This window comes from Coregonus lavaretus (assembly GCF_964263955.1).
Source record: "Coregonus lavaretus genome assembly, contig: HAP1_SCAFFOLD_255, whole genome shotgun sequence".
Classification (NCBI taxonomy): domain Eukaryota; kingdom Metazoa; phylum Chordata; class Actinopteri; order Salmoniformes; family Salmonidae; genus Coregonus; species Coregonus lavaretus.
In genome coordinates, this window is record NW_028157546.1 from 460,515 (window position 1) to 484,022 (window position 23,508).

The following is a 23,508-nucleotide window of genomic DNA, read 5'->3' on the forward strand; positions in this document are numbered from 1 at the left end:
TTTGCTAATTTAATCCAAAATCCACATCAATGTTATCATCAATAACTGGTATGACGAAAATCTGTGTTTAGGCGCCATCTTGTGGCAACATGATGCTGACCACAGAGTTTCTAAACCCAGAAGAGCAACATCGCGAGACTTCCGGGAACGCTTGCGAATCAGACCAGGCCGGGGTTTGGCCTTAGATAAGTCAATGAGAGAAGTGAAACATTCTTCCTTAGTTGTACATTTTTTCGAAATGTAAAAGGCACAACCTAGATTCGAGCCAATGTCTTAAGTAGTTGAGCATGTTATTACTCTAACCTCGTGAAATTGACAAACTGACAAGTTTTCATTTTCGTCAAAACTTTATAGCGAAGGCCGTGCCTTTAATTTGAAGGCCTGCACATGCGCAGTTCTGCGTGAGACGACCGTTAGACCCGAATACGTGTTCTGCGCATGACTTTAGCCAGCCAAAGTCGCCATAACGTCGCCTACAAGCGTGATCGGGGATTTCTATTGGATTAGCAGTTTCTGCCCATCTTCGTACTGTCTTTGTGCAGACACTCCCTGATCAGGGCCCGGTATCCCAAAAAGCATTAAGGCTAAATTCATCGATGGTCCTAACGATGAATTTAGCTTTAAGATGCTTTTGGGAATCCGGATCCAGGTGCCTTTCTCTCAAAGCTAATTGGAGTATTGCTAAACTAGGATCAGATCACCCTGTTAATCTTATTCATTATGATCGAAAAGGCAAAAACGTATCCTATATCAGCACTCCTAAAATCAGATGCTGTGTGAATACGAGCCCAGAACTGGGATTTCGACAAAGAAACATATGCCACGGTTAAAATAAACATTATTTTAATATACAATGTGTTTTGTACAGTGTGTGTTTGCTGAAAAATGTACAAAGCATTTCTTTATTCTATTACATTTGTTTTAACTTCTGAGAAGAGGAAAAAAAGTCCCTTTCAAAAGAGGCAACATATCTTTACAAATGTTCAAATTTAGGCATTCAACAGGCATGCCTAAATACAATGCATGCTGCGCATTAATCAGGAAAACAATATCAGAGTCAAATTTTAATACAAAGTCGTTGTTGTCAGTCAAAGCAAACAAGGCCAGAAAATGAATAAATAAAAAACGTCACCTCTTAAATTCTTCTGTACAAGACTCTATTGGAATAGAATATCAATGTACAAAACATCACTAAAAACTTAGTTTAAACCGCTGTTACAAATACATTTCTTTAAGTAGCCCTTCCTAAATGGCACCCTTTTCTCCATTTAGTTTTGGCTGGCTCCGGCCCACTGACATTTTCTTCTCCATCGACAGAGCAGCGGAATTCAATTCAGCGTGAGTCATCAGGCAATATTTAGTGCACAACTCTTGATAAGGGCCCATAGGGCTCTGGTCAAACGTAGTGCACGACATAGGGAATAGGGTGCCATTTGGGACTTACACTTTTCTTTTCTTCTCATTTAGTGACATTATCAATGTGACTTAATCCACAACAATGGTCACTTGACTTGTGGTTTGGCCAGATGTGTGTACAAGTGTTAAAACCCAATAGCAATCGCAAGGGGAGTTTGGAGATATATTTGTGTGTAATGTTTAAACATTCATTGACACTTTTGTCCTCATGGGCAGACCTTGTGAGTTTCCTACTCTAAAAACGATTCAGTGCTACAGTATTCTCATTCTCTTTATGATTGGTTTGCGACGGTATTGAGCCGATAGTATCTAGACTCAGTCTTGGGGCTCTCTAGGCGTACTTCGACCACTGTAGGCTAAGTCTCCAACCCTTGGCCCAAGCACCAACGCGCTTTCTTGCCACCTCAGGCACCAGAGAGTGGTCTGTATACTGATGATGGTAATCATGCCAGCAGGCATAGTAATTAATGGCACTTTGCATTAGGAAAACCCTAAAATTCCCCATATGTCCACAGACGTTGCCAAAAGTACTACAGATGTAGGATCTTTAATTTGAGAGTTTGCTACAGCAGGAAAATAATCCTGCAGCAACAGGAAATGTGAATTATGTGGATTATAATTAATGGACATTTTTGTGTAGGGGTTGATACATTTTTCGTTAGGGCAAATCAAATCTGACATTTAAAGTTGAAATTACAAACTTTAGAAGCCTTTTTAAACCTTGAATACACTACACATTTGCATTTACTGCTGTGCAGGAAAATTCTCAGCAACAGGTACTTTGTCTTACAGGTACTTTGTCTTTTTGTTGTTGAAAGTATGCAATTTTGTATATTTCTTCCCCTCCCCCAAATATTTGGTTTACAGGCTGGTCTTGAAATAGAAAAAAGTGACTACTAATTCAGTAGACAGAGGTTAGTTAGTAGCCTTTCAAATATATTGTACAGCCCTTTCTCCTCTTGGTGTAGACCAGGGAAACATTGGTCATTGGTCCAAGGGGGCGCTATAATGCTACTGTGGTGGTATGGGATGGAGCACATAGAAGTAGAGTAGAACAGATGAAACAATCTAGAACTCCTATTTCTATGACTTTGCCCATCTGCATTGTTCTCACAGGAACAGTGAGTGAATCAACGTGCTGGATCATAAACTATATCAAATCAAACAATTTATCATTAAACAACTTGTCACACATGACTGAAGTTGTGTGAAACCAACAGGGCTAGGGAGGGCCTCTGCGATCTTGTGTTTTTCAGAAGACCTGTGTTTCTGTTTTCTATTCAAGGCGGGGGCACTTTTCCATGGAAGACTGAGGACTGAAGAAGACTCAGCCAGGGATGGTGGCGAGCGTACGACTCAAGTCCCCTTGCCGAAGGCACCGTGTCTGGAGTTATGGTACGAACCCTCCTGTCCCTGAACACCCTAAACTACCACCCTCACAACCGCCAGTGACCTCCGTCCTCTCATGCTTCAGACACTGGGCCAGGTCCTTTTGGCAGGGCTCCATGGTAACGGCCACGCCCACGCCACTGCGGCCCGACATCATGCGGGTCACCTCCGACCACGTGTCGGTCTCCGGGTCATAACACTCCACGCTGTCCAGGAACGTGTTCCCGTCATAACCTCCTGTAGAACGGGGGAGGAGAGGAGAATCAATCTTTAGGACATACGATGGGATTTATAACACTTTTATAACATAAGATAATTGCATCTCAAATGTAAATAATAATACATGTATTTTATATAGTGCTTTTCATTACATGTTGAATCTCAAAGTCGCTTTAAAAAAACAAACCAAACAAAACAATTTAACAAAACAAAATGGAGGATCTGGCAGTTATTGGGCGATGGTCTTCCACAGCTTTAGATTATAGGCAGTTCAGAAAGGTAGTATCATGAGCGGAGGGAGCATTGATGGTACAGCCTGGCAGGGAGGTAGAGACATCTGACAGACCGGCCATGGAGCTCTTCATCGGGCACCTCGTCGTCTTCGATGTTCACAGCTCCTCCTCTGTAGATCAGGCTGGATCGTCCACTACTGAAATGTAGCACGCGCCTGGGTGATGCTTCGGCCACTGTAAAAGTGCCAGTAAGACCACCACACCTCAGCAGTAGTCCTGAAAAGCCCCCTATGACGCGAGCCTCTACACCACCTCCCTCTAGGAACTGGAGCAGGAGGCCAAAAAGCTGATGTTGTTGACCAGGTGTTGCTGCTGCATTATTCAAATCGAGCTAGCTGTCAAATATAAACTGACTTGCCATAATCAGTCCTGCAATTCAGTGGGTCACCACCAGATATATTACGTCTCAAATTATCAAAAAAAAAAAAAAAGTTCATAAAAAAAATAAAAATCACACAAAAAACACTTAAAAAAAATAAGACATGCTCTCTCTATGTCATCCCACTTGAGACTGTAAAACTAAAAGTGACCTAAAATCTGTAGTACTAAATACTGCTACTGCACATCATATGGGGGTTGATTCTGTCATAGTAGGCAAGACTAGAAATGTATCAGCTAAAACACATGGGTATTTGGGGCGGCCTCTAGGGCTTTGTTTACGGCATTCAAAGAAAGAATTCTTGCACCGAAGCAAATTACTCATAATTACACTGGAGCATTGTTGCACTGGCAACAGTTTTTACAATACCCACCCAGTACATAGATCTTCCCATGGTGCGCGGTGACCCCCAGGGCAGAGCGCCGGTGCCTCATGGAGGCTGCAAAGCTCCAGGTGTCAGTCTCAACGTCGTAGCGCTCCACTGTGTTCAGCTGGTTGGTGCCGTCGTAGCCCCCCATCACGTAGATACGGTTCCCCAGCGCACACACACCTGATGTGTCAAAGTTCATTATTAGAAGGCCCTTCTTGACACAGGTGGGACTTTAGGCCTACACACAGGTTTCACTCTGATTCTCTACCCTTCACCCAAAAAAGTGCATTTAAAATCCATTTGAAAACATTGGATTTGTGTAAGCATGGCTGGAGAATTTCCACCATATTCCTTACACCTGTCCACGCCTTTTAAATAAATGAAGGGGCGTGTAAGCGCACACTTCGGGAGAAGGGTAGAGAATCAGACCATAAATTCTGTCCAAAGTCAGTGTGCCCCCTTTGTTCCTCACCTGCTCCAGAGCGCACAGTGTTCATGGCAGACATGCTCTTCCACTCATCTCTCTCTGGGTTGTAACACTCTGAGGAGGAGAGGCGGTGGGTGCCGTCGAACCCCCCCACCGCGTACAGCAGCCGGTTGATCACCGCCACGCCCACCCCGATACGCCGCGTCAACATGGGGGCCACCAGGTGCCACTGGTCCCTGTCCGGGTCATACCTGAGGAGGAGTGGAGAGACAGACACTGTTAGTCAGACACACTGACAAAACCTGCGGAGCAGGATCGAGACAGAATCAACCAACTGGACTATATTTAGGTTGGAAAATTGTGACATCAAAGTCATTTCTTCCTGGTCTATTTTCAGGCACAATCAACAAATACTTTCCTTGAGATAAAAAAAATAATACTGTATATACTTCCTTGTATAAAATATGTTAAGTTCCATATCAATACGTCACTTTGTTCCGCACAAAATACCAAGTCCTATGACGCCAAGGGCACTGTTCCAATCCTACATATCTAACCAATCATAACCCCAATCTAAGGACACAAAACGCAACTCCCGCTTCCTTCATCAAACCTCCCAATCAGATCTCAGTTCTACGAACCTCTCCACGCTGTTATGATGAATACATCCATGCGACCCTCCAACAGCATAGATCATCCCGTCAATCACCCCCACTCCTATCCTGTTCCTTGGTACACTCATGGGAGCACAAGGCAACCAGCAGTTGTTCATGGGATTATACAAATCCAACGTGTTGGAGTCCATATTCCCGTCAGGAGCGTTGTTCCTTCCTCCAACAGCGTAGAACAGCCCAGAGATGACCACGGCGGCCAGGCCACTCCGGGGGACCTGAAGGTCAGCTAGCCTCAGCCAGGACCCGGTACAGGGGTTGTAGGCTTCCAGGTAGGACAGGGACTGGCGGAAGTACCCCCCTGCCGTGTAGATGAGCTGGGGCACCTTGGGCGTGCGGCACGAGATCACCTAGGAGGACCACAAAAATCAATCAATCGATCAATCAGGAGATTACCTTGGAGGAAAATACGTGTTGGAAATAAGTTCTGTTGTATAATGTTATCATCTTCTGGGTTTTGTACTTTTTAAACTTAATTTAAAATCAAGGTTCTTGGCATCATCAGGAAACAGTATTGGATGTTAAGTGCTAGATACAGCAGCAAGGTCATTGATGTAAATCAGAAACAACAAGGGTCCAAATGGAAAGGAGGGTTTTGTACTTTTTAACTGTACCATTAAAAAAACGTTCTAAAAAACTATATCAACCACCCATCCATCTCACCTTGGTGGGCTTGTGGAGGGTGAGATCCTGGAAGATCTGAGCCAGGTAGTCTTTACACTGGTCGTCCCACTCCAGAGACTGCAGCTGGGCTTGGAGGAAGTGTGGGGTGAGGGAGTGGCACCGCACTGCCTGGAGCAGGGCCTGGACATAGGGCCGCCGGTTCTCCCGGTCGTACCGGACCCACGCCACACAAGCCTGAAAAACCACTGACTCACAGCGCACGTTGAGTTCGTCACGGCTGATGAGGGTGACCAGCTGGCATTGGGAGAGGTTGAAGAACTCCTCCTGGGTCGCCACCTAAAGGGGAGAAGGAGGAAAAGAAGGAGACTGTTTTAGACAGGCATCACTTGGTCGCCCGTCTAAAATGAAGTCATGGAGAATAACAAGGAATTATTGGATATGGGGCATGGGCAACTGTTAGGCTTTTAGAATTAAAAGGGGAGTAACAAAGCATTTTGGAGAAAACAATATTCAATGAGTACACTGAAGCACACAGTACACCTCTGGTATTCATCTTATTATGACTCATGATCATTATTTTGGGTGTGTGTGTGTGTGTATATATGTGTGAATCAGTGATCTTTGTAGAACATATGAGATACCTCTCTTCCTGGTAACCAGCCAGCCAACCAGCCAACCATGTTAAGTTTCAGTCTGACTCCCAGTGAAGTTATGCAGACTGACTGCTAGTACATTGAACATACAGGTAAACCCCATGAGCCCGCCCACACGACTCACCCATTCCACACATTGCTCACCCAAGGCACGCACAAAAACTAACCCAACACACACTCACCTAACCCACTACCACACAATAGCACAGGGCGATTATTCATGTTGAGTGTTCACCAAGGGCCAATGCAGAAAAGACAGACTACAGAAACAAAGATGGTGTACAGACCAGCTGAGACTATTTGCTTAGTAATAACACACTGTGGTGCAGGTGGTGATGCACCACCCTAGCAAAGCCTTGATGTTTCCCTTAACTAAACACAGTGATTCAGTTGAGGAAACAGTCTCTGGCTTTTCAAAGACACCAGTTACAGTAAGGAACTACAGATCATCTTTATAGCAGCTGAATGGTCTGACACAGTGACAGTGAAATATAATATAATAATAATAATAATATATAATGCCATTTAGCAGACGCTTTTATCCAAAGCGACTTACAGTCATGTGTGCATACATTTTTACATATGGGTGGTCCCGGGGATCGAACCCACTACCCTGGCGTTACAAGCGCCATGCTCTACCAATTGAGCTACAGAGGACCACAATGAAACTAATGATAAGGTTGACTGAATGACTCATCCATATCAAATCGAGATTAGGAGAGCTGAACAGTATCTGCTTGAATCAATTCAACTGATCAGAGTCAGGCAACGTGGTTATTTCCTGGAAAAACCCATAGGGCATATGGAAAGGTTAAGGAGCAAAGTGTCATGGTGAAACACTTGGTATCATCAACATGCTCTGGATACTGGAACTCCAGCTGCAGCCCAATTCAGTATCCTTCTCTCCGAAGTGTGCACTTGTTCACTCCCTTCATGAGTTTAAAAGGATTCTACCTCTATGGTTTGGGGAAATCGCAAAACCCAAATAACTATTTTTTTAGGCAAAGCTGATCCTGAATCAATTATGAGGGGGGAAAGCTAACGCGATGTGTTTATTTTAAAGGGATTGTTCGGGATTTTGGCAATGAAGCCTGTTATCTACTTCCCCAGAGTCAGATGAACTTGTGGATACCATTTTATGTTTTGCGAGCCAATTCTAACTAGCTTAGTGAAAAGACGGGAAGTCTTCGGGTACAGCTGGCATGCTAGTTAGCATTGGCTTGCGAAACTACCTCTAACTTCCTTCATACTAAATTAGATGCAGAGACATAAAAATAGTATCCACGAGGTCATCCGACTCTGGTGAGGTAGATATTTGCTAAAAACCCGAACTATCCTTTTAAGGCTGTAACGTAACAAAATGTGGAAAAAGTCAAGAGGTCTGAATACTTTCCGAATGCACTTTATCTACGCCACATACCTGGCTGAAGTTCATGTAGATATATTCCCGGGCTTTCTGGTGGAGCTCCGTGCAGCTGATCTGCTCGGCGAAGCTGGCTATGCCGATGGCGTTGCTAGGGTCCAGCTGTGTAACCAGGAAGTCGCAGCAGGCCTTGACCACGCTGTCGATCTGGTACATGACGGCGCCGTTCATGACGTGGATCACACACTTCTCCCCCACAGAGATGCTGGCCGTGTAGGCAAACTCTATCAGCCTGCCCATTACCTGAGAGAAAGGAAGAGAAAAGATTGGAAATGGAGAGAAGAGATGGGGAAAGGAAAGAGTAAAGGAAAGGGGGTGGGAGGGCAGGAGAGAGAGAGAGAGAGAGAGAAGAGAGGAGAGAGAGAAGAGAGAGAGAGAGGTGGGAGAAATATTGAATGAGACGAGAGTAGAGCCACAGTTAGACAAGATCAAGGAGAAAACAAGGACAGAAAGGGGTTGATTCATTTCTATGATTATCGTTGCATGAGGGTCCAGACTGACACAAACTGCCTCAGTATTGAGGAACTACACAATCAAATAAAACTCATCTAAATTGTATTTGTCACATGCGCCGAATAAAACTTTACCGTGAAATGCTTAGTTACGAGTCCTTTCCCAACAATGCAGAGTTAAAAAGTAAGACAATTAGCAAATAAAAATTGAAAATAGTAACACAATAAATACTATTAAAGCCATGGCAGTGTGGCACAGTTCTGAGTTAGCCTTTGACAGAGAGCAGTCAGAGAGCTGCTGGCTTATCAGTTCCCTCATTAGTCAACATGGCTAATCCGGCACGCTCTGTGAGCTTGGCATGTCTGCCTGTGTGCGTGTGTCTAAAGGAAGGGGCATGATTACGATCTCTCTGAGATAACTCAGTGGGGCTGTACGCACCAGCTGGAACAAGAAAGCCAGCGATAAAAAAGCAGGTGTGTGTGTGTGTGTATGTGCGTATTCTTACTACTGAAATACAACTGTCTTTCCTATAGAGTCAATCTTTGGTCACTCGTAGGAAAATGTGGAGTGATTGCATTCCTATCTTGAATGCAACGTGGATAATTACAACAGTGATTTCTAAAAGTCAAGCTCTACTGTTACGTCTGGATAAAAGGCGGCCTTCCCTTCCTCCTACTGACACTAGTCTCCCTCCTCTATCCAGTGTTCCCCACTATTACTCACTGATTCTCACATGATTTGGATACAGTTGGTTTCAATAGAGTTAGTTAACACTTTACTTTAGGCCAACAGGTATAAAGGTTTATTACATGCCTATGGTAAGTCTTATAAAATGTGTTATAACACTCACCCGGGGGTGTATCCCCTCGATGGGCACCACCTCCATCCCACACTCCTTCAGGCCGTTGGTGAACATGGCTCTGAAGACCGGAGAGGACGATGCCAGCACCACCTGTAGACGTGAACTGTCAGGTTGATATCTCAAACATATAAGTAGGGTTCCTACTGTATACGAACAATTCAATGAAGCAATATAATCGGTTATGCAACTTTTTCCAATTCGTTATGAGATTCCCCAAGATCGCCATGCACTCCTCTTTCACAAGATGGTTTTAAAAGGTCCCCCTCATTCACTAACATAACCATTATTATTATTGTAAAAAATTAAAGGCCAAGTGCTTTCAAAAACGTGATTTTCCTGTGTTTTATATACATTTTCACACTGAGGTTGGAATAATACTGTGAAATTGTGAAAATGATGATAATGCCCTTTTAGCATAAGAGCTGTCCGATGGAGTTTTGGCCTGCCTGGTGACATCACCAGAGGGTAAATTCGTTAATAGACCAATAAGAAGGAGAGTTCCAAACCAAATAACAGCTAATTTTCAGTTTTCCCCTCCCTACTTAGACCACAAATTGCTCTTTGCTAGGAAGCTATTTTAGTTTATTTTTGACAATTTTAATTGAAAAACAAAATCACAGTAAGGTCCTTAATTGTTACCCAGAAATGATTTGATATGTATTTTTTTTAAACGGCTGCATTAGAGCTTTAAAGGAGATCGGAGTGCAAAACAGACAGAATAGTGTTAGAAACAAGACATAGGATGAGGACCAGAAGGGAAGGGCACAGACCCCCCGTCGCCAAGGGGGCATGAGTGGTCCGAAGTCGGGAGCGTTACCGCTACACCAGACTCCGTCCCTAGCATAACCATTATTGACACAATGCTACACACCTTGTGTGCCACGAAGTCCACGGCCTCCAGGTCGTTGTAGCACACACGCAGCGTCACGTCACACAGCTGGCCGTCCAGCCGCAGCTCGTTCATGATGGCAAAGGCGGCCGCTGTGTGGCTCTCCAGCGTGTAGCTGAAGACGCGGTGGCCGTTGCGCGTCGATGGCGTCACCACCGCCTTGCACTCCGTCGGGCACTCGTTAGACATCCTGACTGACGAAGGATCCTTCCTGGTGCTTCTGTTGAAGCTGCGACAACAACTAAGAACGGTGTTGGGGGTGACTACTGCCGGACATCCTTGCTCGCTGAGGGGCAAGGAAACACTAGGGAAAGGTTGAAAACTGGAGAAGTTAGGGAGGGATTGTAGAAGGCTAGGACCCTTTCCCTAAGGTCTTTGTTGTTTTTGGTTGAATGTATGTCTGTGACTAGAGTTCAGAGAGTATCAAATCGGCTCTCTTAGAAAGGTCCGTAAAACAGTTTCTTAGCCCTTACTCCTTATTCCTCAATTCCAGCCATTGTGTCTATAAGAGTTTTTTGTACAGTCCTACTTATTCCACAAGCCCATACATAGTGTACATTCAGGTGCTAGTGTAAAACTAAAACTACTGCCAGTCATGGTTATGTATGCTATAACCAGGCCAATCGTAATCCACTGCGATTTATCGCATCATTCAAACCAGTGTTCTAGATTCTCTCCCACCTGCCCTCGAGTAAACTTCTCTTCTTCTCTAGTCTTTTAATTAAAGGGACAGAAATATTTATGGTCTTTATGGCAGGAAGTATGCAGCAGGTCTTACAAGCCGCAGTAGGGAAATTATTTAACGTTCGCTTGTTGATGTGTTTTTCTCCTAAAGGGGAACTTTCTGAACAAAGGAGAGAGTCATCAACAGTCAGAAAAAGACAGACAGATGCGTCTAGTACTCTGACATCTTCTCTCAAGTCCAACTACTCAGTTCAGAAGTTGTCTTTTTAAAAGTTACGTTATTTCAAGCGTCCACAGAGTCCAAAGACATCAATTTCCAACAGAAAAATGTTTTGCCTGTGAAGATAAGCGATCGCAGGTCAAAACTTGCTTATTGATTTTTCACTCTGAGGCCCAAGAAACAGACACTGATATACTGCTGCATCTTAAAATGGTGGTCATAATTATAAAATCAGGACATAGCGCATGGAGCTAGCTCCACTTCTGCCAGGAGTTGGGAAGAAGAGGGATAAGGATAGGGTGGTAGAGGGGTGTAAACTCCTAAACTCTGTACAGAGAGAAAAAAGAACAGGTGCCAAAAATGTCGTCAGCGTAAGCTAGCAGCCCTCAGGATTCAGGAATGAGAGGGAGAGCTCAGTTTAGTTTGGTTGATCAGTTGCTCCACTCTAGAAGCTTTCCCAGAAGTCGCCCCGCTCTGGAATCTCAATTTGTACTGTTGTGTTTACTGGGAAGGTCTGGGCGCCGTTGGCAACTAGAAGAGAAGAGAGAAAGACAGGACAGTTCGGTGTTAGGGTGGATAGTGTTTATCTAATAGTGATGGGGGAGGGGGGGAATCAATACATTTACATATCGGGATATTACAATAAAAATGTTGCACTAGTTGGCTGTATCTGCACCAAAATATCAGTATTTTCCCTTCATAGCTTGTTCGCCATCTTCTTTTAAATAAAGATCCTATTTGTTTTTAGCACTTTTATTTCCATGACTGATCAAAACTTGTTTCTCAAGGCTCTCTCCTGTCCCTCTGCAGCAGACATACAGTGAGCAATATGTTGGGAACATTGAATAAAATCACAGTATCGAATTGCAATACATATAGAATCGTGAGAATCGCAACACATATCGTACAGCCACCAAAGTATCGTGATAATATCCTATCGTGAGGCCTCTGGCAGTTCCCAGCCCTGTTATCTAACAGTTGTTTTATTGGTCAATGGTCATCCTTATTGACAACCATCTTCAGATGTTGTTTTTACATGTTTGGTGCCAAACCTTTTGCCTGGTATCCAAATTTAACCCACCCTGACCCTCTTCTTTGATTTTATTGATTTGCTTGTTTTCACTGTAATTTCTTTCACTTCAACAATAGTGAAACAGATAGCGGATTGAGTTTGAGTATCAATCTAGAGCTTTCATTTTTGAGCGAGAGTGATTTAGTGTTATACGACAAGCGAATGACTCAGCTAACGAACATTCCGAAGCGATCTAACCTCAATCACTCCAGTCAGAACAAAAGTCACACCCATGAATCCTCTTTGGAGGAGTCACAGTTTCTCTTAGTCACTGTGACTAGTGTCAATGTGCTTTTAGACGACATCACAGCTCTTGGAGAGCTTGAGTGTCTACAGATTCCACACAAGGGAATGCGGAGTCCCCCCCCCCCCCCAGACATGGGTTCAAATACCATTAGAAAGAATTTCAAATACTGCACCTGTGCTTGATTGAGCGTGCCTGTTGCAATGGAACCAATAGAGAAGTCTCAAAAGTGCAAACCCCACCCACCTGGCTCTCCAGGCAGACGAGCAAACGCTCAAAGTATTTGAAAGATTTCTAAAAGTGTCTGAACCCAGGTCTGGCGGGGAGTGGGTAAGATAGATCAGAGCCTCGGCTAGTGGTTGGGCTGAGTGACGTACTTCATTCTGAGGAAGACAGAGTGAGTGACTTATATTAGGACAGAATTGAAGTAGTCAGCGTGACTGTGTTTTTTTCCCTGGACTGTCCTGTGACCAATCTGGCTACAGCAGTGGAGAGTAGGAAAATAAACACACACACAAGTTGATAAGTAAGCTACAGGCTATACAGGTGTTAAGCCTGTTCATTCACAACTAGGCCAATACAAAAGTCACTATAGAGAGAGGGTAATAGTTACTCAGCATCAATTGTTATCGTGTTATTGCAGCTGCTCTGGCCTGAGTGGGTAACATCACTGCAATGTTACGTTTTGCACTTAATGATTACCTGTACAAGTAGATAAGAAAACTGACTGGCTGGACTGAAGGGCTGGGAGGACAAGTTATATGGCCTACCTGTTCTAGGCTGCCTCCCAAATGGCACCCTATTCCCTATATAGTGCACTACTTTTGACCGGGGCCCATAGGGCTCTGGTCAAAAGCAGTGCACTGTGTGTACTCATAGAAAAGGTGCCATCTAGAACCTAAAAGGGTTATTCGACTATCCCCATAAGAGACCCCTTTGAAGAACCCTTGTTGGTTCCAGGTAGAACCCTTTTGGTTCCAAGTATAACCATTTTGGGATCCATGTAGAACCCTTTCCACAGAGGGCTCTACATGGAAGCCAACATGGTTATACCTGGAACCAAAACGGGTTCTCTTATGGGGACAGCCGAATAACCCTTTTGGAACCATGTTTTTCTAAGAGTGTAGGGAATAGGGTGCCATTTGGGATGCAGCCTTAGTTGTATGGTCTGCCTACCTCCAGTTCTATGTACGTCATTCTACTACCCTCCCACTATATTACATGCAATCCTGTACAACTCACTGAAGTGAAACAAAGATTAGACTATTATTATATGGTTGGACCATTCTCTGTAATGAAGACAATGCTTACATTGGACACTGTTTGATATCATATTATTACAATGTGTAGGCCTAACTAAAGTATAGTTGGGTCATTCCTACAATGAGGTGCATTTTGGACCTCGTAACTTTTAAAAAAAGTTCAGAAAAGGACGTTTGACTTTCAGAAAAACATATTGGTCAAGCTCAGGTACTTAATTAAAAAAAAAAGAGTTTTACCTGTTAGGTGCATAATCCTAACAGGGTGGAACTGTTGAGCCTGAAGCCATATCCCTGTGAGTGAGCAAGATTGAGCTAGCATAATGGTGAACACTTGAAAATGATTTTTACTTCTCTATCAAACATATTTTAAGCTTTTGAAATTTGGTGAATTCTCTCTATAATTTAGCCTAACAGGGTGGACATTTATGAGTTGGACATACAGACTAACAACATGAAACATGGACAAATAGATACAACTGAGTGTTTATATTTATTTAGCTTTGCACCGTTGTTTTCTCACCAAAGAAATTAAGGGTTGTTTTCTTAAGTGGAGAATTACAACAAACTAACAGGGTGGAAAGTGATATCAGGGGCACACAGAAAATCTTAAATAAAATACAATAATCATGAAAAAAAAAATATTGTTGAGAGATAATTTAACTAGGACTATAAAATAATGAAGAAAGATTCTAAATATTTAATGGCTTATATTTCTCGTGGAAGATGAAGAACACCCAGGGACATGACAAAACGCCTACATCCACTGAAAGAAAACTGTTCCAAAATGCATTAAATTTCAGTTTCAAGATCCATATTTTTGTGTTTTTAGGGTAAAGGACACCTGACCTTATATTTAAAGCCTTTTGGAATCCACATTTTACACTAAAGAAGAAGTGATATTTCCTGGGGTAAGAAAAGGCACTGCATTGTAGGAATGGCCCAGTTACACTATGTAACTATAGTATAGTTACCCATTATAGCCTAACTAGGAGATGTAGGAGATGTAGCTTAACTAGGAGATGAAGGAGTTATAGCTTAACTAGATGTAGGCTACAAAGCAGCAGTAGTAGACCTACAGTTGAAGTCGGAAGTTTACATACACTTAGGTTGGAGTCATTAAAACTCGTTTTTCAACCACTCCACAAATTTCTTGTTAACAAACTATAGTTTTGGCAAGTCGGTTAGGACATCTACTTTATGCATGACACAAGTCATTTTTCCAACAATTGTTTACAGACAGATTATTTCACTTATAATTCACTGTATCACAATTTCAGTGGGTCATAAGTTTACATACACTAAGTTGACTGTGCCTTTAAACAGCTTGGGAAATTCCAGAAAATGATGTCATGGCTTTAGAAGCTTCTGATAGGCTAATTGACATCATTTGAGTCAATTGGAGGTGTACCTGTGGATATATTTCAAGGCCTACCTTCAAACCCAGTGCCTCTTTGCTTGACATCATGGGAAAATCCAAAGAAATCAGCCAAGACCTGGTTCATCCTTGGGAGCAATTTCCAAATGCCTGAAGGTACCACGTTCATCTGTACAAACAATAGTACGCAAGTATAAACACCATGGGACCACGCAGCCGTCATACCGCTCAGGAAGGAGACGCGTTCTGTCTCCTAGAGATGAATGTACTTTGGTGCGAAAAGTGCAAATCAATCCCAGAACAACAGCAAAGGACCTTGTGAAGATGCTGGATGACACAGGTACAAAAGTATCTATATCCACAGTAAAACAAGTCCTATATCGACATAGCCTGAAAGGCCGCTCAGCAAGAAAGAAGCCACTGCGCCAAAACTACCGTAACAAAGCCAGACTACGGTTTGCAACTGCACATGGGGACAAAGATCGTACTTTTTGGAGAAATGTCCTCTGGTCTGATGAAACAAAAATAGAACTGTTTGGCCATATTGACCATCGTTATGTTTGGAGGAAAAAGGGGGTTGCTTGCAAGCCGAAGAACACCATCCCAACCGTGAAGCACGGGGGTGGCAGCGTCATGCTGTGGGGGTGCTTTGCTGCAGGAGGGACTGGTGCACTTCACAAAATAGATGGCATCATGAGGAAGGAAAATGATGTGGATATATTGAAGCAACATCTCAAGACATCAGTCAGGAAGTGAATGCTTGGTCGCAAATGGGTCTTCCAAATGGACAATGACCCCAAGCATACTTCAAAGTTGTGGCAAAATGGCTTAAGGACAACAAAGTCAAGGTATTGGAGTGGCCATCACAAAGCCCTGACCTCAATCCTATAGAACATTTGTGGGCAGAACTGAAAAAGAGTGTGCAAGCAAGGAGGCCTACAAACCTGACACAGTTACACCAGCTCTGTCAGGAGGAATGGGCCAAAATTCACCCAACTTATTGTGGGAAGCTTGTGGAAGGCTACCCGAATCGTTTGACCCAAGTTAAACAATTTAAAGGCAATGCTACCAAATACTAATTGAGTGTATGTAAACTTCTGACCCACTGGGAATGTGAAGAAAGAAATAAAAGCTGAAATAAATCATTCTCTCTACTATTATTCTGACATTTCACATTTTTTAAATATAGTGGTGATCCTAACTGACCTAAAACAGGGGATTTGTACTAGGGTTTAATGTCAGGAATTGTGAAAAACTGAGTTTAAATGTATTTGGCTAAGGTGTATGTAAAATTTCGACTTCAACTGTATATTGTGTATTTGTTGTGTGAAAAGCAGGAGTTTGAAATCTCATGGAAGGCCTATCCCTCCCAGTTTCTTGAGAAAAAAAAGTCACAGTTTAGTAGTAGCTTGTTGCTCAACACTCACTCTGACAACTCACATAGTATGCTCATCATGGAAGAACTCACCCCTTCAACTAGCTGTGTTTACTCAACTTCATGATACATACACTAAGTGGACAAAACATTAAGAACACCTTCCTAATATTTGTTTGGACTCTACAAGGTGTTGAAAGTATTCCACAGGATGCTGGCCCATGTTGACTCCAATGCTTCCCACAGTTTTGTCAAGTTGGCTGGATGTCCTTTTGGTGGTGGACCATTCTTGATACACACAGGAAACTGTTGAGTGAAAAACTCAGCAGCATTGCAGTTCTTGACACAAACCTACTACCATACCCCGTTCAAAGGCACTTAAATTAAGTCTTGCCCATTCACCCTCTGAATGTCACACATACACAATCCATATCTCAATTGTCTCAAGGCTTAAAAATCCTTCTTTAACCTGTCTCCTCCCCTTCATCTACACTGACTGAAGTGGATTTAACAAGTGACATCAATACGGGATCATAGCTTTCACCTGGTCCGTCTCAGGGAAAGAGCAGGTATTCTTAATATTTTGTACACTCAGTGTACATCTCGATGGAGTTGAGTTGCGACGAGTGTGAGCGGACTGTAACTGTGTAACTGCCAGCTTTTCTTTGGGTGCTAAAATCTGTAGTTTTTTTTAATAAAAGTAGCATTTTACGTGAACCCTGCAAAGGGTGATGTTATTTGTTAACGGAGAAGGAGCAGCCCATCATTGCTGGACAGACTTTTTAGTTTTGGAAGCGGACAAAAAATATGCATTCAAAATCCAACTAACAACTCTATAACAATCAGGACAAGCACAGGTACAGAGTAAGCTTTAAAGAATGGATATTTATAAAAGTATTGTGTGGTAGTGCACGCTTGAAGTCGTAACTTCCTACTCCATTGAAAAACTGTGGATTGCGGGGCGCAATTTGACAGCCGTCAAAAACTACAGATTTCAGCACCCAAAGAAAAACCTGAGTTACAAAGGACAAACATATGCCGCGTTCACGTGCTAGTCGGAACTCCAAAATTTCCGACTTGCTAACTGGTTGTAGTTATACACGTGCCGTGTTCAAGCAGTTAGCAAGTCGGAAATGTCCGTTTCTTTGATCTGACTAGCACGTGAACGCAGCAATAGGTACAGTGGCTTGTGAAGGTATTCACCCCCCTTGGCATTTTTCCTATTTTGTTGCCTTACAACCTGGAATTAAAATTGATTTTTGGGGGGTTTATATCATTTGATTTACACAACATGCCTACCACTTTGAAGATGCAAAATAATTTTTTGGGTGAAACAAACAAGATAAAAAAACTGAAAACTTGAGCGTGCATAACTATTCACCCCCCCCCCCCCCCCAAAAGTCAATACTTTGTAGAGCCACCTTTTTCAGCAATTACAGCTGCAAGTCTCTTGGGGTATGTCTCTATAAGCTTGGCACATCTAGCCACTGGGATTTTTGCCCATTCTTCAAGGCAAAACTGCTCCAGCTCCTTCAAGTTGGATGGATTCCGCTGGTGTACAGCAATCTTTAAGTCATACCACAGATTCTCAATTGGTTTGAGGTCTGGGCTTTGACTAGGCCATTCCAAGACATTTAAACGTTTCCCCTTAAACCACTCGAGTGTTGCTTTAGCAGTATGCTTAGGGTCATTGTCCTGCTAGAAGGTGAACCTCCGTCCCAGTCTCAAATCTCTGGAAGACTGAAACAGGTTTCCCCTCATGAATTTCCCTGTATTTAGCGCCATCATCATTCCTTTAATTCTGACTAGTTTCCCAGTCCCTGCCGATGAAAAACATCCCCACAGCATGATGCTGCCACCACGCTTCACTGTGGGGATGGTGTTCTATGGTTGATGAGAGGTGTTGGGTTTGCGCCAGACATTAAGTTTTCCTTGATGACCAAAAAGCTCAATTTTAGTCTCATCGGACCAGAGTACCTTCTTCCATATGTTTGGGGAGTCTCCCACATGGCTTTTGGCAAACACCAAATGTGTTTGCTTATTTTTTTTCTTTAAGCAATGGATTCTTTCCTGGCCACTCTTCCATAAAGCCCAGCTCTGTGGAGTGTACGGCTTAAAGTGGTCCTATGAACAGATACTCCAATCTCCGCTGTGGAGCTTTGCAGCTCCTTCAGGGTTATCTTTGGTCTCTTTGTTGCCTCTCTGATTAATGCCCTCCTTGCCTGGTCCGTGAGTTTTGGTGAGCGGCCCTCTCTTGGCAGGTTTGTTGTGGTGCCATATTCTTTTAATTTTGTAATAATGGATTGAAATGGTGCTCCGTGGGATGTTCAAAGTTTCGGATTTAAAAAATTATAACCCAACCCTGATCTGTACTTCTCCACAACTTTGTCTCTGACCTGTTTGGAGAGCTCCTTGGTCTTCATGGTGCCGCTTGCTTGGTGGTGCCCCTTGCTTAGTGGTGTTGCAGACTCTGGGGCCTTTCAGAACAAGTGTATATATACTGATATCATGTGACAGATCATGTGACACAGATTGCACACAGGTGGACTTTACTTAACTAATTATGTGACTTCTGAAGGTAATTGGTTGCACCAGATCTTATTTAGGGGCTTCATGGCAAAGGGGGTAAATACATATGCACGCATCACTTTTCCATTACTTATTTTTTATAATTCTTTGAAACAAGTAATTTTTTTCATTTCACTTCACCAATTTTGACTATTTTGTGTATGTGCATTACATGAAATCCAAATAAAAATCCATTAAAATTACAGGTTGTAATGCAACAAAATATGAAAAACGCCAAGGGGGGTGAATACTTTTGCAAGGCACTGTACAAGGGAAAGCATTAAGGGGTAGTTCACCTAAATTATAAAATGACACATTGGTTTCCTTACCCTGTAAGCAGTCTATGGACAAGGTATGACAGCAATTCATGCTTCGGTTTAGTTTCCCTGGCACTGTTTCCACATGCTAACGTTTTAGCATTTGTGGCACAAATCCCATTCACGTCATGAGACCGATATTAGCATTTTTCACGTATCATGTCCAAATCGCCCCAAAATATAAAAAAATGTATTGTGAAGCTCAACAAAGTAAATTATAGATGATTTGAACATGATGCAAGAAAAATGCCATGACTTGTGGCGGTACCATAGAAATATAATTAATAGAACAGGCGTCCCCATTCAACTCAATGATGGCATAATGGGTAGACTGGCAGCAGTGGTGGTCGGTGCCACTTAAGATGAGGGAGGACGATAATTTTTTTATGGGCCTTATTTCTATTACAGCATTTTGGAGGACTGTCATTCATATTCCATTCACCTAGCTCAATGTAACATCGATAGGTTTAGATTACTACACGATACTCAGATTTTCCCTATACTCATCATGAGGTTGCTACAACCTAGCCTATGAATGAAAGTTTACAACGTAGGTGCACAAGTCAAGAGAAAAATTGAAGTAATCAAGGTGACAAACATTGACACATTCAATACCGCCTTGCACACTCTTGCCTGCATCTAGCTGATCTAGGGTGTAATCGTTACTCCAAAAGTTGCAAACGAGAGTTTCTATTGGACAAATTCAGGTATGTTCATCCCCATTTTGTTGGCCTCCGTTAAAGAAACGTTTTTCAACAGAATCGGCGGAATTAATACACCCCTGATCATACGCAAACACAGTTCACTTTCATAGCAGCAACATACAATCAGCATGATCACTTTGCTTGTTAATTTCTTCTCGCATCTTCGCTCTCTCCTCCTCTCACCTTTTCCCTTTGCTTGTGGACGAAAAAACCTTTCCAAACCAAATCTTCATATCATAACCGCTACACACAGCCTACATCTTTGTCACCATTTTAGCTAACGTCATACTCATAAACAACATAGCTACTAGAACTAACGCGTAGTAAACCAGCTACAATCATGGAGTACAGCCAGCAGTTTAGCAGTTACACCGGCAGGCCCCGGTGGCAATAAATTAATCAAACCAAAAGCTTACCTTGACTTGGGAAAAAGTTTCAGTGTTGGAAAGCCATAGCCTGCTAGCTAACATGGCATCCCTCTCTGTTTGAGCCAGGTGTTTGAGTAGGCTAAACTATCTAGCTACATTCGCTAGCTAAGTAAGTGAAAGTGAAAACAAATTACACAACGACATATAGCTAGTTCTCTCTCTCTCGCTTCTTCATTTTTTAAGCGATTTATTTGTTAAAAACTGTTCAACTATTGTCTTTCTCTCTCTTTGAGTCAACTACTCACCACATGTTATGCCCTGCAGTGCTAGCTAGCTGTAGCTTATGCTTCCAGTACCAGATTCATTCTCTGATCCTTTGATTGGGTGGACAACATGTCAGTTCATGCTTCAAGAGCTCTGATAGGTTGGAGGACGTCCTCCGGAAGTTGTCATAATTACTGTGTAAGTCTATGGAAAGGGGTGAGAACCATGAGCCTCCTAGGTTTTGTATTGAAGTCAATGTACCCAGAGGAGGACAAAACTAGCTGTCCTCCAGATCCTCATGGCGCTACTCTACAGAGTGCTGTTGAGGATTCATTGCAAAACAGTGCGTTTTAATCAATTATTTGGTGACATGAATATATTTAGTATAGTTTTATCTAAAAAGGATAAGATTTTAATGTTTCACTATTTTTATGAAATTCACTCTCCTCTGAGGAGCCTCCACTGACTGTCAGACATTGAGTGTACCCATGCCTAGGTTTAAGATGGGAAGGTTAAGACAACTGATTCACAACAATGTGGAGGTTCTACCGCTCTGAATCAACCATGGGACCAACTCAAGCATTGTAGCTATACTGCTTAGGCAGAAGGCAAGCGGTCTGAAGCAGATCATAAGGTTTGTGGGGGGAAAAATAGCTTTTTAAACTAATGCCAGGAAAAAGACTAAAACGATCTAGCCAGCTAGCTAACGTGTAGGTTAAAGATTACAAGGTTAAGACAACGGGGTTCTAATATCCCATAACTCTTTGCAATTAATGGGACCAGCTTTGCTAATTAGAAACGGCCCTGTAGTCGGTAGCCTACACTCATCTGGGCGGATCGCGCTAGAACCCTGTATGGAAGACATCCATATTACAGGGATCTAAACTAGAGCTCAACAGGCCTACAATCCCCGGCCTAAAGTGGACACTTTCTCCGCGCCAAATACGATAACGTTACTCCGCGTAGAAGGACAATGTGTTTCAATTTGATGTGCGACATGAGATACGCACTTGCAACAATTTAGACTACAAAACTGCTGGATTGACTGGGGGAATCTGTATTGTTGCTTAATCGGAGTTGCACTAGTAACCCGAGCCCATAACTTTCTCGCGCTTCTTAAATCATTAATTGACACAGACATTGTACATTTTGATAGATATTGACACTAGACAAACGACAAACTGAGCGACTACCGGTAGCCTAACCTTTCCTAAACTATTAGAAACAATGGCTTATGTCAAACAAGATTGATAGATTGGCAATGCGCCTTGTCAGTGACTCATCTCATCGTGGACTGTGTAACAGTAACTAGCGCTGACTGTGATGAGGGAGTTGGAGGGAGCAAATTATGGAACTGCGTGTACCAAAACATGACCCAGAAGTCAAGAGTCCTTATGTAAACCGATATAGACGGACATAAAGAAAGTGCTTACCACGCAATTATAATGCATCATATGATTTTGTTACAGATTTCAGACAAAGGGATGGCGATTTCCCACCAAATAGGCTACAGTGATATATTTAGCTTCCTTGGTGAGTCAAACATGTATAGCTACACATTGAAGTGGTGGCATGTACTTACGTTATTACTTCACTACTCGTTCACAACAAGCTATGACCATTAGGAAACCAGTCAATTTAACTGTTAGGCTACAGAAACAAAACACCACGGCTATTAAAAGCAAAAGTTGTGAAAAACGGTGTCTGTCTAAATTTGCTTCGCTGTCAACTGCCTGGCATTATTGGTGTCGACTCGATTCGTAGACAAAAATGTTACCAATTGGAATCGTAAACATTATTCATGAACATAAACATTCTCGTGCAAACGACGAATTCCCGAACATTCTATCGCTTCGGCTTTCTTAACAGTAAAATAGACTCACATAGCTGAATAGTTCCATCGCTGTCTGTGCGCCACATAGGAACGGGGGAAAGCTGTAACTCACCATGACTAAGCATTGTACTAAACTGATTCTCGCTGCCAAAATAAGAGTGGGCCTCAAGACGAGTCTGGTGGCCTCCATAGACAAGTATGAGCGGTGAACCGCAAGCGGAGGGAGGGGACTTTTACGGAAGAGGAGTTCTGAGAATAAAGGAAGCGGGACTAGTTCTGCAACGTTCTAAATGCGCTTCTGTCAATCAAATCTGGACAAAATGAGCCCAATTTTCTCCAAATATATATTATAAAGCCGTATTCGAAGAAATTGTCAGTTTTTACTAATGCAAAATCTGTGAAATAAATGTATGTGCACTATATAAGGAAATAAGGAACAAAGCATTGAATGAAGTGGAACAAAGCATTGAATGAAGTGCTGGCTGTGCAATTTTCAATAAAGCTGAGTTACAAGTTCACACAGAAACAAAGCACAGAGAAAACTGAATGAATCATGACAATAAACTACAGTAGATTGAATGAAGCTAGCTTTTACACTGACAGTGTAGATTTTTCTTTGAATGAATGACGTCATTCTGAAATAGACCGCTGTTCAGTTGAATAGGCCTATCTGAAAATATACATTTAGTTACATTCAACAACCCCCTAATAACGATTCTTATATGCCTCACCTGAAATAGCTCACTTCATATTCCCATGGATTTGACCCTTTGGATAAATTCTCCATTGAAGTTCACGAGAGATGATTCTTGTACAATTGGACACCTAATAAACTGCTTGTTCCAGGTACGGACCGGGCTGACACATCAATAAAAAAAATCTCACATGGGCAGTGATCTGTCTAGAGAAAATACGTAATTCCAGCAAATACTGTATGTTCCAGAACCGAGACACAAGGTGGCAATGAAAGCTTAGTTTGTTATGCTGGGCATACACTACACGACTTCTAACATTTTAACAATTTAGACGTGCTCACATTTCCCTATTTCCTTGTCTCAAATATTTTATTCCTCGCATCCTCAACCCCAGGACGTGGGTGCTCACATTAAACGATGATTTCCTAGTTGATCCTGCCCGGCGTTTCTCGGTTGTC

The 23,508-nt window shown here is 42.6% G+C and overlaps 1 protein-coding gene across 5 annotated transcripts; it reads right to left on the minus strand.

The window, feature by feature from the left end:
- Positions 1 to 826: 826 nt before the first annotated feature.
- On the minus strand, positions 827 to 23,110 carry keap1b (kelch-like ECH-associated protein 1b). 5 transcript variants are annotated; one of them, XM_084199364.1, is made up of 9 exons: positions 23,087 to 23,110; positions 10,051 to 11,503; positions 9,168 to 9,269; positions 7,862 to 8,107; positions 5,828 to 6,124; positions 5,135 to 5,514; positions 4,539 to 4,744; positions 4,070 to 4,246; positions 827 to 3,042 (listed from the first exon to the last, which is right to left on the minus strand). In XM_084199364.1, exons 2-9 carry the CDS (start codon positions 10,255 to 10,257, stop codon positions 2,807 to 2,809), a joined length of 1,851 nt encoding a protein of 616 aa, XP_084055490.1. In that variant the 5' UTR covers positions 10,258 to 11,503; positions 23,087 to 23,110; the 3' UTR covers positions 827 to 2,806. The 5 variants fall into 5 exon arrangements, with proteins under 5 accessions (XP_084055490.1, XP_084055486.1, XP_084055488.1 ...); XM_084199360.1 differs by lacking the exon at positions 23,087 to 23,110 and adding an exon at positions 22,405 to 22,555; XM_084199362.1 differs by lacking the exon at positions 23,087 to 23,110 and adding an exon at positions 22,468 to 22,540.
- Positions 23,111 to 23,508: the final 398 nt, after the last annotated feature.

What these genes read in the sequence shown, in the direction of transcription:
- keap1b (XM_084199364.1), bottom strand. Translation starts at nt 10,257, where the DNA reads ATGTCTAACGAGTGCCCGACGGAGTGCAAGGCGGTGGTGACGCCATCG. An exon ending in TCGAGGGGATACACCCCCGG is followed by an intron (nt 8,108 to 9,167) that starts GTGAGTGTTATA and finishes CCTTTCTCTCAG; the next exon opens with GTAATGGGCAGGCTGATAGA. An exon ending in TGGGAAGATCTATGTACTGG is followed by an intron (nt 3,043 to 4,069) that starts GTGGGTATTGTA and finishes CCCGTTCTACAG; the next exon opens with GAGGTTATGACGGGAACACG.